Source organism: Cydia fagiglandana, chromosome 19 (genome assembly GCF_963556715.1).
Source record: "Cydia fagiglandana chromosome 19, ilCydFagi1.1, whole genome shotgun sequence".
Lineage (NCBI taxonomy): Eukaryota > Metazoa > Arthropoda > Insecta > Lepidoptera > Tortricidae > Cydia > Cydia fagiglandana.
The window spans coordinates 9,287,742-9,302,854 of NC_085950.1; the positions used below are offsets into that span (position 1 = coordinate 9,287,742).

The 15,113-nt window shown below is 37.6% G+C and overlaps 1 protein-coding gene across 1 annotated transcript in view; it reads right to left on the minus strand.

Annotated features, from left to right (window-relative positions):
* The window catches only part of LOC134673794 (facilitated trehalose transporter Tret1-like), a 32,806-nt gene that overhangs the window by 9,134 nt on the left and 8,559 nt on the right, over positions 1 to 15,113 (minus strand). Inside the window, exons 4-5 of the mRNA XM_063531822.1 lie at positions 2,381 to 2,550; positions 1,313 to 1,466 (exon numbers count right to left, since the gene is read on the minus strand). Coding sequence (XP_063387892.1) covers positions 1,313 to 1,466; positions 2,381 to 2,550 — 324 coding nt within the window. The remainder of the gene's footprint in view (positions 1 to 1,312; positions 1,467 to 2,380; positions 2,551 to 15,113) is intronic.

The window sequence follows — 15,113 nt, forward strand, 5'->3', positions numbered from 1 at the left end:
CCCGCAAATTAGTATACAATTTTACGAATTAGTACTAAATTTGAAGGTTGAAAACAAAAAGTAAACTAAAATTAGAAATAGTACATTTTGTATTAAAAGAATACGGTATAATGACAGTAATCAAGAATTTAAGAACGTGTGTAAAGGCTTAATTAACGCGATTTCGTAAGTCCTGTACCACTCGTGGCACATACAATGTTTTTCATCACAGCTGTGAGGAAAAAAGAGGGAAAACAATAAAAAAAATGCCTAATTTCGGACGTACCTACATAACAAAATTCCCTGGGTACAAATTTAAGATTTAACCTACCGCGTCGCCTACGTAAAATAACACCTTTTACGAGCAAGTGTGATGAAATAAATAGACAAATTCGGGCAAAATGCTCTTCCATGTCATTACCCCTTTCCACCATAGATGCATTTAGGCTCCGTGAAGAATTTTCGCCAGTAGGCACGTGCCCGAGCCTGTGTTCCTTGTAGTAACACGTAAAAACCACTACCACCACGTAAGAACGCTCTTCGATCCCGCAAATCCCGCGGGATCCCGCTTAATTTACGTGCGGGATTAATCCCGCAAATTGCATGCGGGATCCCGGTATTTCGGGATCCTGGTATCCCGGTATTGCATTCCCTAATTACGTTGCATTGCATTGTATTGCATTGCATTGCATTGCATTACGTTGCATTACGTTGCATTGAATTGTATTGCATTGCATTACGTTGCATTGAATTGTATTGCATTGCATTACGTTGCATTGCATTGCATTGCATTGCGTTGCATTGCATTGCATTGCATTGCATTACGTTGCATTGAATTGTATTGCATTGCATTACGTTGCATTGCATTGCATTGCATTGCATTACGTTGCATTGCATGGCATTGCATTACGTTGCATTGAATTGTATTGCATTGCATTACGTTGCATTGAATTGTATTGCATTGCATTACGTTGCATTGCATTGTATTGCATTACGTTGCATTGCATTGCATTGTATTGTGTAAATACTCACTATGTCATGCAACCGTGGCATGACTTTTCAGCTACATTCTCGGAAATATTCCGGCAGCGACAGGAGCATGAGCTAAGTGTAACGCAGCGTAGGTACTACGTAGGCGAACAATACGCGACCGCGAAGCGAAGCGATGCGGCGCGGGGTGAATCAATCTGTTGATACCTATAGAAGTGTCCTACGTGGGCGAACTCGTTGCGAACGCGAACGCCTTGGGCCCGTCGCGCCGCGCCGCGCCAAGTCGCGTTCGCGAGTAGTTCGCTTACGTAAGACGCAGCGTAAAGGGTATAAATTCTCTTACGTCAACCTTCCCCGTCTTGATAAGATATTCAGGCGTCTCTGGCAGCAATAGGAACAGTAGAAATATAACAGCTGCCACTCCGAAGCCTACCCACAGCATGGCGTAAACGCTCAGCAGATCTGCGAGCACGTAGCTTGTCAGGTAACCGACGTTTCTGGAATGGGAAGATTTAACATTCAGTCACAGAATAAATAATTGTACTAGATACTGATTCACTCTCTAACAAAACGCGTATGTTATGATTAGGACAGATATGACCGCTAGGTGGCGACAGCACCACGTGCGGCTTAGGGCTACCCCACATTTAGCGTCTTTCGAGCGTCGGCGTCTGATCAGCGCTATGGAAAATGACGTCGCTGCGCAGTTGCGTCGACATTGCGTCGAGCAGCGGCCACAGAGTTGTAGACGCCAACGCTCGAAAGACGCTAAATGTGGGGTGGTCCTTATGGCTAACCACCAAAATTGGTGTGGGACGGATGTACTTGTTGCAAAGCGACGAAATCGCGGAGTGAGCTACGCCTGATTCAGTTGGGAAAGTGATCCATGGGGCAACTGCGGGCCTATGAATACAATGATGACGTGGCCTTTCCCATTGAACCATGGATTATCGTTGCAAATGCAGAGTAGATCAAGATCAGCTCTGGTAGCTATATTTTTGCTGCTTTTAGTATACAAACTTAACTGGCAGGCCCTCGTAACATAATCCAACCCAAGGCAAACAAAGAGAGGGAAAAGGAACAGGAAAAGAGGATAAAAAGTAGGATAGGGGATATGGCCATATTTAACGGGGTCCCTTTGTTTCCGATAAAGTTTTAAGTCATAATGTATTGTTTGTCATATTATAGTTAGTCATAAAACTGAAACCGTTAACATTTCAGGATTTTCATAAGGTTATTCTATAGATAGGTTAGGTTGGGTTTGTTTTATGCACTCTGTGGTTTTATGGCAATCCTGAAAAGTTACGCGTTTCTGAGAAAAACCAAATATGACTAACGAAAATTCGGACAAACAATACATTATGACTTAAAACTCTTTGGGAAATAATAGAGACCCATATTTAACACGTACCTGATCAGTATGTAGAGTGAGCCAAAGGCACTCCGAAGGTCAATGTCGCTGATCTCCTTGATGTAGCAAGGCATGATGATGTAGACGGCCGAGCAGGGGAATCCTGCCACGGCGCGGGCGATTATGAACGACGAAGGCTCTAGGCTTATTATTTTTATCAGCCAATATGCCTGAAATCGAGAATGTGAATGGATAATATACAGCAACTATAGTCTGTATCTTTAGGTATTTAAATAAAAGTAAACAAACAATTTGTACATTTTCGGGTAGTTATAACATTTATTGGTTAACCAACAAATACAAAACCGCCTGATTCAGTCACTGAACGACCTGACTCATTATTTGATCGTGTAATGTTTTCATCTATACTACCCTCAAATGGCTTAAGAGCCATTTGAGGGTAGATTTTGTTTACATTTATTTAAATACCTAAAGATACAGAGTATAGATTGACGTCTCTCCTGTGGACACCCAAAGTCAACAGTCAAAGTCAATATATCTGGCCTAATCTAATTTTCGCACGGAGTGCGTCCAGTCCGCAGCCTAAAAACAACTGCATTTAGGGCATCCGCTAGCTGGCGCGGGTGCACGGAGCGGGTGAGCGGGTTAACGAAAAATAGTATAAGCAACGCTAAGGATGGGTGTCCAATTTCTTTGTCCAATGTGTATTTTGTCTCACATTTTTCTTAATGAGAGAGTGAGACGCAATGATATTGGATAGATGGAATACCACCCTAGCTGACGCGGCCGCGTGCGGTGGATTTGTTTTGTTTGGACATTTACTGCCGTATTCGAACTTCAAGATATTCACAAGTAGCAATGTACAAATTGCAGAACATTCCCAAAAAGCGGAAACGTTCTTGAGAATGTTCTCAGAACATTCCTGCAACATGGAAATTATTGTTTAAACAAGAGAATATACTTGAAATAAAGTTTAAATAGGCATAACTTAAAACTAAATGTTCTTATGCATATATTATTGTCTATTACAGTTAGCTATTTTGTTCATGTGATAAATTTACCAATAAGTTGCTTAAATTCTCACTGTATATCAGAGAACATTTCGACTTTCGACAATATTTTCCAAAAATTTTTTTTTGTTTAATTAGAATCTAGAGGCCTCTATCTCCCGCCATGCCAAATCTCAGCGCGCTCGGACCAACTTGAAAAAAATTAAAAAATAGTCGGCCATTTTGATTTTTTTTTAATGCAGATTGTTTTGTCTCGGGGCCCTCTATGACATTTGGTCGAGCACCCCCCACCTATCACGCACCGTTTAAAAGTTGCCATACAAAATAAAAGTGGCCTGTTTTCCCACAATTGTAGCATTTTTCAAAAAAAAAAATTTCATAGGTGTCTAGGGGACCCCGAGATTCCGTGACCAAAATTTCAGCGCGCTAGGACAAAATTAAAAAAGTTTAAAAAAAATGTCGGCCATATTGAAAAAAAATGGCAGCGTCAAAAACTGCCAGGGTCCCTCTATGACATTTGGTCGAGCACCCCCCAGCTAAGTCTGACCGTTTGGCCGGGCCGTCATACATTTTTCTGACCGGAAGCGGACGACCAAAAGTCGGAATTTTCTGGGGGTAAGGACTACACCTAAACTATCGTGAATATTCATGGTATAAACAACGATAAATAAATAAATTCTCGTTCTCGAGAACATTCTCAGAAGTTACCGAGAATTTCTCATGTGGAAAGTTTCGCAACTTTGGAAAGTTCTCGTGCGTGCATTGCTATTCACAAGAGACGACACGTAGGTACTAGATCCATTCTAGATACGTTATAGTTTAGATATCAACTAGTTCTCTTTTGCAGCGCAATTCGGGCAACCAATGTCACTTTTACGTTAGATAAGTATGAAGGTAAGATATCTATAAGATGTGAATTGGATCTCTAAGTCATATCCTGTGGAAATCGTTCAACAGTATCTCCAGAATCGCGCAAATGTCAAATGTGACCGGTTAGATCTTAAACATATCGTTAACGTATCTTGGTGATGTCTAATAGATGTCTATTTCAAAATCCGAATCGGGCTCTTAATTCTTTACCTAGAATCATAGAATGGCACCGGCGCGCATGCGCCTGCTCCGGTGCACCTGCGGGCGCAGCACGGTTCCATTTTTATCGACTATCACTATGTGCGTCCCTTTCGCACTTACATACTTGTTAGAACGTGACAGATATGGTGACAAAGGATAAAAACGCCACCGTGCTACGCCGCCTGCACCAGCCAGCGGACGCCCTTAAGGTCTCTTTGGGACTACAATTAGTACATTGTGCAACATGGGGCGTAAGTTGAATATTGCAAACGAGAGTAAGTTAAATCGCGACGGCTTGCCGGAGCGATTTATAGACTCGAGTTTGCAATATTATTACGCCCCGAGTTACACACAATGTTTTTCATCACACTTGCGATACAAAAAATAAGTATAAAGACAAAAAATAATAATTATGGCACTAGAAACTTCATAACTCCCTAGGGAGAACGCTTTTTCTATAACTCCCGCTAAACTTGCGTGCAATTCCACATTTACTGAGTGAGTGTGATGAAATAGTAGTTTGTGTTACAAGGGATCAAAATGATATATTTCCGTCAAGGGCGTACATTGAATCCTGAATGAAGCGATGGATTCTATAATAGAATCCTGAGCGTAATGAGGGATTCAAGTGTTAACGCCCCAGACGAAATAATTTATATACCGTGTGACACATACTGCTTTTCACATCAACTATGAGGAAATTGTTATGTTCCAAAATATGTATTATTTAACAAAAAAAAATAGTATGCAAGAAAGAAAAAATCGTGTCCTAGAACAGAAAAGTACAACTTTGATCCCTCCTAGCAGGGAATAAAAGTGCCACTTTGATCCCTCCTAGCGGGGAAGAAAAAGCCCTTTCACATCACCTAATCGGAAAATGGATTTTTCGTCCCTGCTAGGAGGGATCAAAGTGGCACTTTTCTGTTCAACGACTTTTCATTGCCAGTATAAAATATTAATATAATTAACTATGAACATCGTATGTACAGGCTGGCAAAAAAGAGTAGAATTTAAAAAGTGGCAACACTGTAGTGTCAACACTAAGATTTATTTATTTTCCTCATAGTTGATGTGAAAAGCAGTATGTGTCACACGGTATCAAAATTATTTCGTCTTGGGCATTAACACTTGAATCCCTCATTACGCTCAGGATTCTACTTTAGATTCCCTCACTACGTTCGGGATTCTATTGTAGAATCCATCGCTTCATTCAGGATTCAATGTACGCCCTTGACGGAAATATATCATTTTGATCCCTTGTAACACAAACTACTATTTTCGAATAGGTGATGTGAAAATCGTATTGTTGCAGTGGACTAATCATGTAGTTAAAGTATAAAAGCGCTGAATAGCGATCGCACAAAACATTTAAAATAAGTATGTTAATTATATACTCCATTTGCAACTTATTCGATTGTGATGTCAAGATAATCAACCGGTTTTTATATTTTGTCGTTATAAACGGTTAAACAGGCAATTATTAGTAAGATATTAAGTAAGTTGTATTGCAATACGTCCGAATTATGTCATTTATCAGATGTCATATCATGCATTAAATGATTAATGATATGGTGACATAACCATCATAGCCCTCCTGGTTAATATGCCTGTCAAAGGGGATTCATTTAAATATTTAAGAGATAAAACTATTAAGAACAAAATACTAATGATGAATCACTTTAAATATTCATAGTTTAATCACCTTCTATTGTACATAAGAGGGATTTATTACAAGAATAGATAAGTAATGCTTTTCGCAGTCCGCTTTTTGTACGATAAGTTTTCGGACTCGCGCACGAAGGGTTCCGTACCATAAAGCAAAAAATAAAAAAGGAAAAAAATGCAAAAAGAAAACGGTCACCCATCCAAGTACTGACCACGCCCGACGTTGCTTAACTTTGGTCAAAAATCACGTTTGTTGTATGGGAGCCCCATTTAAATCTTTATTTTATCCTGTTTTTAGTATTTGTTGTTATAGCGGAACTACATCATCTGTGAAAATTTCAACTGTCTAGCTATCACGGTTCGTGAGATACAGCCTGGTGACAGACAGACGGACGGACGGACGGACGGACGGACGGACAGCGAAGTCTTAGTAATAGGGTCCCGTTTTACCTTTTGGGTACGGAACCCTAAAAAGTACAAAAGGAAGAATATAAGGAACAAAAGGTTTTCAGCAATGAATAACAGCCGTCCGTCGTAGGAAACCTTGATTTTTAACATGGCTTTCATTAAATAAGTAATGATTGTCTATGTGTATGTACTAGTCTAGTGAGTTATCGTTGTCACGAGTGGTCACGAGAATATTACCTATGAACACAAAAAATTCCAAACGCTTTAGATAAAAAACTTAGGTAAAACTCCTCTTGTAAGTTGTGTACAATCTACACACATTATTATTACGCTGCACAAACTTCTTCAATGATAAATATTAACTGTGTAGTACGCGCTTATCATTCAACCTATTCCACATGAAAGTTACAGAGGTAAAACCAAAATTAAAAATATGTATGATTTATGAACGCAACTCCAACGCTGAACGGTTCCCGCGCCGTCATCTGTCACGTCATTGTGTTTATTCATGTCAACCTAAACCATTAGAGCTTGATAAAATATAACATATTTATCAGAAAATAATAGTAAATACATAATTAACATGTGAAAAAATTAAATGTTAGTGTACGACAGTCCGACCAATTACAAAATTGGAAGAAAATACAAGAAGATTGAAGAAGGAAATGCTACTTTCGCGATCAAGGTCAAAGGCGGCGTCGTTTCGTGGATAGCATCATATAATTCATATAGCATGGATAGCCATCCATGCCCGGATATCAAAATAAGAATCTAGCAGGCCATGGACGTACCTACTTTTTATTTTAGGTCTGCATTATCATCTCCATCTCCGCCAGCGGCGTAGAGAAAAAAGCGATTTTTCGCGTGGCGTATAAAAAGCAATCTATGCCCTCCTCGCTCGCCAGCGACCGAATGTTTAATACATATCTAAAATTCTGAAAGGGAAAGAAAAAGGTAAGAAATATAGTGGAGAAATATCAAGTGCTTATTCGTTCATGATTTTCGACTATTCTAGCTAGGTGCATCTGTCTGCTAACTGCAAACGGTGGTTGGGCCGTGCCAGTTGTGCATTCTGGGCCACTATATTAGGTGTGTCTGTCTGCTAACTGCACATGGTGACTGAGCTGTGCACTGCATTCTGGAGCACTATGATAGGTGCATCTGTCTGCTAACTGCACACGGTGGTTGTGCCGTGCACTGTGCATTCTGGGCCACTATACTAGGTGTGTCTGTCTGCTAACTGCACTTGGTGACTGAGCTGTGCACTGCATTTTGGAGCACTAATTTAGGTGCATCTGTTTGCAAAATGGCTATGCTAAGTTTTTTGGAGTACTAACCTAGGTATCTCTGATGATATTTGCACTTGGCAATTCTTCACATACTAATACTAGGTGCGTTCACTGCCAGTATCCTTGGGACATTGTGGTGTTGTCATATTCCTTACTAACAGCACTGAGATATTGCTCATGTCCTACCTGCCAATGGCAGTGGACTTAAGGCCACAAGTCTTGCTAGAACTGGGTTTTGTGGCGTGTTAGACTAGACACAGCTCTTAACCCCATGAGTTAATCAATGTGGTATGCCAAATAGGCCATCTCTTCATATATACTCATCCTCAAGTAGGTGAATTAAAACATTTATTCTTATTTCAGCAAGCAAAGAATTAAGCGAGTAAATCTTGACATCGTGGGACGGAGGCACCAGAAATTTGGATATGGAAAAATCCTAATAGGACAACCTCGTTGTTTGTTTTCAGATGTATAATTAAAAACATTACAAAACAAGTATGACCTAAACAAGATTATGCAAAAATAATCTGCGCTGTAAAATTTTATTGGTGCTCTGAAGATGAACCCACCAACTTAAACTGCCGCTGGTGAGATTCTTGTCAGTAAGGAACAAGGCTAAGTATTGAAATGAAACAAAATAAAGTTTCCTGGTTGCTAACTGTGATGATTTAGCTCTCAATCAATTTTGTGCTGCAACCGGCTATGACAACCTGGTGTCGCTTTCAAGTGACTGACTTTCTTTTCTTTGAGAATCTTTGCTAAGGCAGCAGTCCTTTAAATACTAAAGCACAATAAATGGCATTAGAGATTTTTTAAAATATGCTGTCAACAAGTGATATAAGAAAATCTAACAGAAAAACTAATGGCTTAGGGCCCGGTACTTCAACTTCAAGGCCTCAATTATCAATCATATTTTTCAATGTATGTTTTGCTGTTACTTGTATTTGTTTCATATAATTAAGTATTAATTTAACATTACAACAGACAAAAACCCTGGTCAAAAAGCAGCACTTTCTTCTCTGCAGTCGTAATGTGGTCGCACTCAAGTGACATTACAACAGCCTGTGTCCATTTAGAACAAATTCTCATAAGCTGTGGTTTATTTAAATACACTTCTTTAATTGCAGTGACATCATATTTACAAGGATTTCGTCATACAAAATTAATTTTTTTGTCTGTGCCAATACCTGCAGGTATCCCGAAATATGATCACTTCTGTGAAATTGATAGTCAAATACTAGAAAACTAGGTGACTGTGATATATACTGTGTGTATATGCCTATGATGTTCTTATATAATAATGTAGGTAAACTTTATACAGTTTAATATTGACTTAAATATTTTCTGTACCAAATCCTAAGAGAAATAAATACAGGTACCTATATATTTAAGACAAGTAAATTTATTGCAACTAAGCAATTTAAGTCAACAGGGAATTGGAACTGTTATGAAACTAATGAAGTACCTAATGACATAAGTCCATTTATTAGACTAGGTGTCTATATGTGTCAGACCTTCCATGAAGTGTCTAAGATCTAGAGGTAACACAATGAGCAATTGTTTAGATTATATATCAATTGTTGAAGCTCATTATTAAATGTTTTCATACAATGTAGGTGCATACCTATACAAGATACACTTAATTAGTCTTGATACCATTACCTATATGGAGCTATAATCAAATGAAACTAGTTCCTTAGTACTTACCTTAGAGAGCTGGGTAATACTAGAATTATTTCTTTAGCCGATAAGAAAAAATACAAACTTAAATAAAACAGAACAAGTCCTTTATATACTTATTGGTCTCATTGTCATTATTTTTAATGAACTCTGCTCATATAAATGGGTTGTTTGTACCGATACCTACAAGTTTGGCTAATGAATATGATTATGTGTGTATTTAAAGAGCTGAAAAGATAAAAGTACTTACCTATACTGAATATCGTATATTTTAAAGAAATACAATTCCAATATATCACCTAGTGTGACATAATTTGGTGGCTAATTAAAATAAAGGGTTATAAATATAAATTTTTTTGCAGAATGTTAATCACTTTGAGTAATACTTACACCCGTGTGGAAATTATGAAATGAGCCTAATAGAATGCATTACATTAATTTTGTTCAGCTTATGGTGGTCTTGTTTATGTTTGAAGACCCTCATTTCCGGTTTACCAGACTGAGATACATCTGAGAGAAGCCAACACAGCTATCGCAATTACATTTCATACATAGTTTATTTAAAAACTGGTGAAATGAAATACAGTATTTTTATGTCTAGGAACATTAAGCAGTGGTGTGAAAAGAAACATTACAATATTTTACTTAAATGATATATGTGCTGTGTCATAAGCTGATTGAATGAAAATAGTGTAAGATTTCAGATTTAACCCAAATTAAATTTGAAATTTCTTACAACATTTTAGAAATCTATATAGTACCTACCGAGTTATTGGTTATTATACAAATATCCTGGTGAAGTAACCCAGATGTTTTTTCTACATAAGTAGATGCTTTTGCATAAAATATTTTATCTATGTTTTCCTTCCAATTGAAACGAAATCTAAGGTCTTAAAGTTTTAGGAAAAGTAGAAAGCATCTAGGCACGGTCATTGGAATTGCCCAGTTTACAAAATATTTATATGCATATGTACATATAATTGTATAGATTTGCGCCCCAGCTCTCATTTATAATAACATATTTTATTAACTGGTTTCAAGTTTCAACAGCGTATTATCCTGGTTACCCCAGTGTTATCCAGGAAGTGCCATCAGCCATCACTGAAGGAGAAGAGGAAGGGGAGAAAGGAGTACAGTGCGGTGTAATCCCTTGCGCCCAACACCGTCAAGCACACACACATACACACACTTGAAATACTAGTGTATGTTATGTAAAAATAATTACATTCATTACTTTATGGCATCTGTTCCAGAAGTGCTTGCCGTTTTAATAGCATTACTTATGTAATGAGGGAGCTAGGTATAGATGTGTAAATAATTGTAAATCTGCTCGTGTGCTTTTATTGGGGAATAAGCTCTCCTCAAAATGACAGAATTGAACATTTTATGAAGAACGTTTTTTCGATTACACCAAACTCAACCTTAAAGTGTGACCTAGGTACCCTTAATCGGTCTTAAATTATTTATTAATAATGTCACCAACTAATGAAAATCATTCATTACAGGATTAAATCACTTTTATTAGCTGTTGTGATTGTACACAACGTGCAAACCCTGTCCTTGAAAAAATATCAAACTTTACTGTTATTCTGATTGATAAATTTCAGCAACCCTTGCTATCCATAGTATTATTATTATTTTTTCAGGGAAAACACTAATTTTAAATTGGATGAGGTGTAAAACATTGATTACCTGTACCTATATAAATAACAAACAATAATATTCGTGATGGTAGTTATTAACTTGTTAGTGATTATTTATTGCCCTCAAAATCATGAAAAAATCACTTCCCTAATGATTTGTAGAGGGACTAAGTCAACTCTTAAAGACTTGTATTGATAAGTATATTTTTATTTTCACCACCTATTTAGCCTGTTTTGTGTTGGTGTCAACTGTAAATCGTTTAGGAGTTAATATTGGTGGAAGAAAAACATCAAGGTGGAGTGATTCTTAATTATAACGATTTTCTCAATTTCATAGTCATGGTTCTATCCAATAATTTTAGTAAATCCTTACTATGATAAATGAGAAAATAACTGTTACTAAAAGTTGTAACCTGCAACACACTGTCAAGAGTTGCTTACTGTAGTTGTTGTATTCGTTAATAATTGCATCTCATGCTATCCTTTGATTTCTTTGATATTCCTATAATAATTAAGTTTATATGTGGTATTTGGTGGTATAAATGAAATACATCTATTAATAAGGATTAAATTATTTTTGTTTCAACTATCTATACTGACGATAGACAGTTGATGAAATGATATCACTAGATCTCTAAATAATGTTATAAACTAAATATACATATATTTTGAAAATAGTTAATGATAACTAAAAAGGTACCTAATTTAAAATGAAATCATAATCATTGTTAATCAATGATTTCATTGTTGCAATACAAAGCCAAAAAAAAAACTTTGAATAAGTACTTATCTCTAAACATCTACACAGTTAATATTTATCATTGAAGAAGTTTGTGCAGCGTAATAATAATTGGAAATTAAACGAACTTACCTGTAAGTGAAGTTCTATTTCAATTATATTAGCTGCACAAACTTCGAAATGATAACCCATCCCACCCAGTACCCACGTTGTCCTGAGACAACCAGGGATTCGTGTACCTATAATCCCTGTCAAAGTTATGGTAATATTGGCTTTGCTGAATTGGAGGCCAAGTTGTTCCATCTATTGGCATATTCACTGCCAGCGTGAGCTACAAGTATAGCGGATACCATATGTTTTTTTTCCGCTTTGTAGCGATAAGTACCTAAGAATAGAGAACTCTAGCGGGCTACTGGCAGTGAAAGTGTTATGTCTTGGCTTGTTACTCTAAACTAAATGACGTGACAGATGACGGCGCGGGAACCGTTCAGCGTTGGAGTTGCGTTCATAAATCATACATATTTTTAATTTTGGTTTTACCTCTGTAACTTTCATGTGGAATAGGTTGAATGATAAGCGCGTACTACACAGTTAATATTTATCATTTCGAAGTTTGTGCAGCTAATATAATTGAAATAGAACTTCACTTACAGGTAAGTTCGTTTAATTTCCAATAATAAATTACTTGACAGTATAGACACTAGAGTGAAACAAAATCATCTTCCTCGCGTTATCCCGGCTATTGCCGCGGCTCATGGGAGCCTAGGGTCCCCGCTTGGCAACTAATCCCAAGAATTGGCGTAGACACTAGTTAATACGAATTCCAACCCAAGATACATGTATAAGTAAATTTATATGTGCTTTTTGTGTGTTTAAATTTAATGCTAATTTAACTTGTTACCTAATTATTAATGTACCTGTGCCTATTTAGCTTCAGATTATTTTACAGCGCACCGCCAACAAACTGTTGGACAATTTGGAGAAACATTAGATTAAGGTACTAAATATTGTTTTATTTTTTTGGTAAAAAATTTATAAAAAAAGACCTTATATTACAGGCCTTATTAGTCCGGTTTCCTTGCGATGTTTTCCTTTACCGAAAAACTGCTGGTAAATATCAAATGCGACCTACTCCGGCTTAAAGGCGCACGTTCTTGCCACTTAGGCTACCCGGTTAGGCAGCTAGGCGCTTTTTATGAGTCAAACAAAATGTCTAAATAAAACTTTTAAGTACCTAAGATAAACGTACTAGTGCTCGACATGCTGCTATCGCCTCTATTGACAATGACTTAAGTTTAAAGATGACATGTACTGGGACCGTGACGAGCAGTAATACGTTTACCTTACCGTATAGTGTGATCCGGAAAAACTAAGAAACTTAATTAAAACTAACTAAAGAAATGCTATATCGAGTCTAATAGCCATTGTTACCATCTTTACGGGTGACTTCGCTATTGTGATGTAAAAACGAGGAACTGTTTTTATCTTGTTTTGCGCTGATGTTAGTAAAAACACTAAAAACGTACGGAAACTTAGGCCAATGGCCTTTTCCGTTGTTGGTGATAGTAAGCTGTTTTTACCCGAGTTCCGAGTTAGGAGGGTTGTGTTTTTCATTAATTATGTGAGGTGTTTTTGGGGATTTTTTAAGCCCCTTCCCATCGGGAAGATGTCGTGAGATATACCTGCCCCAAATCTCACGTGAGATCTTTGAATGTATTAAAAAAAACGCAATTTGTATTGTTATTTTTGTTAAGAGTAAGTATCTGGAGAGTAGTGTCAGATTTCGACATAATTTAGTTTAGAAACATATTTTAATTTATGTACTTATAGGTAATAACTTTCTCACATTTCTACACTTGCACCATTGTCAGTACGAGGGAGATGAAGGGTGAGTTAAGGATGACTCACGCTAGACCGGGCCGGGCCAGGGCCGGAGCTTCAGGAGCTTTATTTTCTATGGAAAGCACCACGTCGGCCCGGGCACAGCCCGGTCTAGCGTGAGTCATCCTTTAGATAGTTTACGCAGGATCTACCTAAACGTCAGTGTCAACTAATGTCTATTATAGACGTCATTGTATGCACGTTTCTTTCATTCATCTACCGTGTCTAAAAGCCGTAACAGTCGGTGTAAAAAAACTTTTTGTTGTTATAATCTGTTATTATCTTCGGTTTCCGTGAAATTTAATCATTAAAACAAAAGCAGTATTTAAGTTTAAATACATATTATTCAAATTACAATTCGTCAGCGAGTGTATGTTGTAAGGAAGGTTTCGAAGACGTCGAAATGTGTTTTTTTACAGAACACAGGCCCACTTGCACCATCCCACTAACCCGGGGTTAAGCGGTTAAACCATTTACCCAGTGTCAAATTGTAGGTACTGGTAACCACTGTAACTCCAGGTTTAAGCGGTTAACCCCGGGTTAGTGGAATGGTGCAAGTGGCCCTTGCCTGTATATTTACAGTAAGTAGGTATACATTATGGTGCTACTTTCCCGCACTAGTGCTGGAATAATCACTTTCCGTGCTTACGTCAGAAATTCACAGGGCCATGTACTGTAATACGTAGTGCTATACGCGTGCGAATAGGTAATTTGCAACTTGTGTCGATTAAAAATACTCCCTTCGGTCGTGTTTTAATTTATCACCACGCGTTGCGAATTTCCTGTTTTTTCGCACTTGTATCGTAAATAACTCTGGTGTGTTAAAAAATACTAATTATTTGATTAGGGGATTGAAGGATATTCCAATTAAAAGTAACACATAATAAATATTAAGGCGAAAAATTTAGGGTTTAAATAAGCCCCTCGATCAAGAAAAAAAAAGTATGCTTAATACCTCGATACCCTGTATATACTTGAATTACCTATTTATTATAATATTTATAATTTAAATGAAAATGTTTACCTACTTAAGATTATGTAATCAATTAAAGGGTCATTCTACAAAAATCATTTTCTCCTAGTCATACCTATTCGCAAATTCCCAAGAAATTCCGCTTTATTAGTACGTGGGGCATACCGAAAATTTCTGGATTCTGATGTATCATCATCATCATCATCATCTCAGCCATAAGACGTCCACTGCTGAACATAGGCCTCCCCCTTTTTTGGGGGATGAATGCCATAATCGCCACGCTTGGCAGGCGCGTTGGCGATCGCAGTCGAGTACACCGAATTTGAGGGACGCTGCTGCCCGTCCACCGGTGGTCTTGGACGTGGTTTAAGGACATACCCGGGTCCTGGACGCAGTTTAAGGACATACCCGGG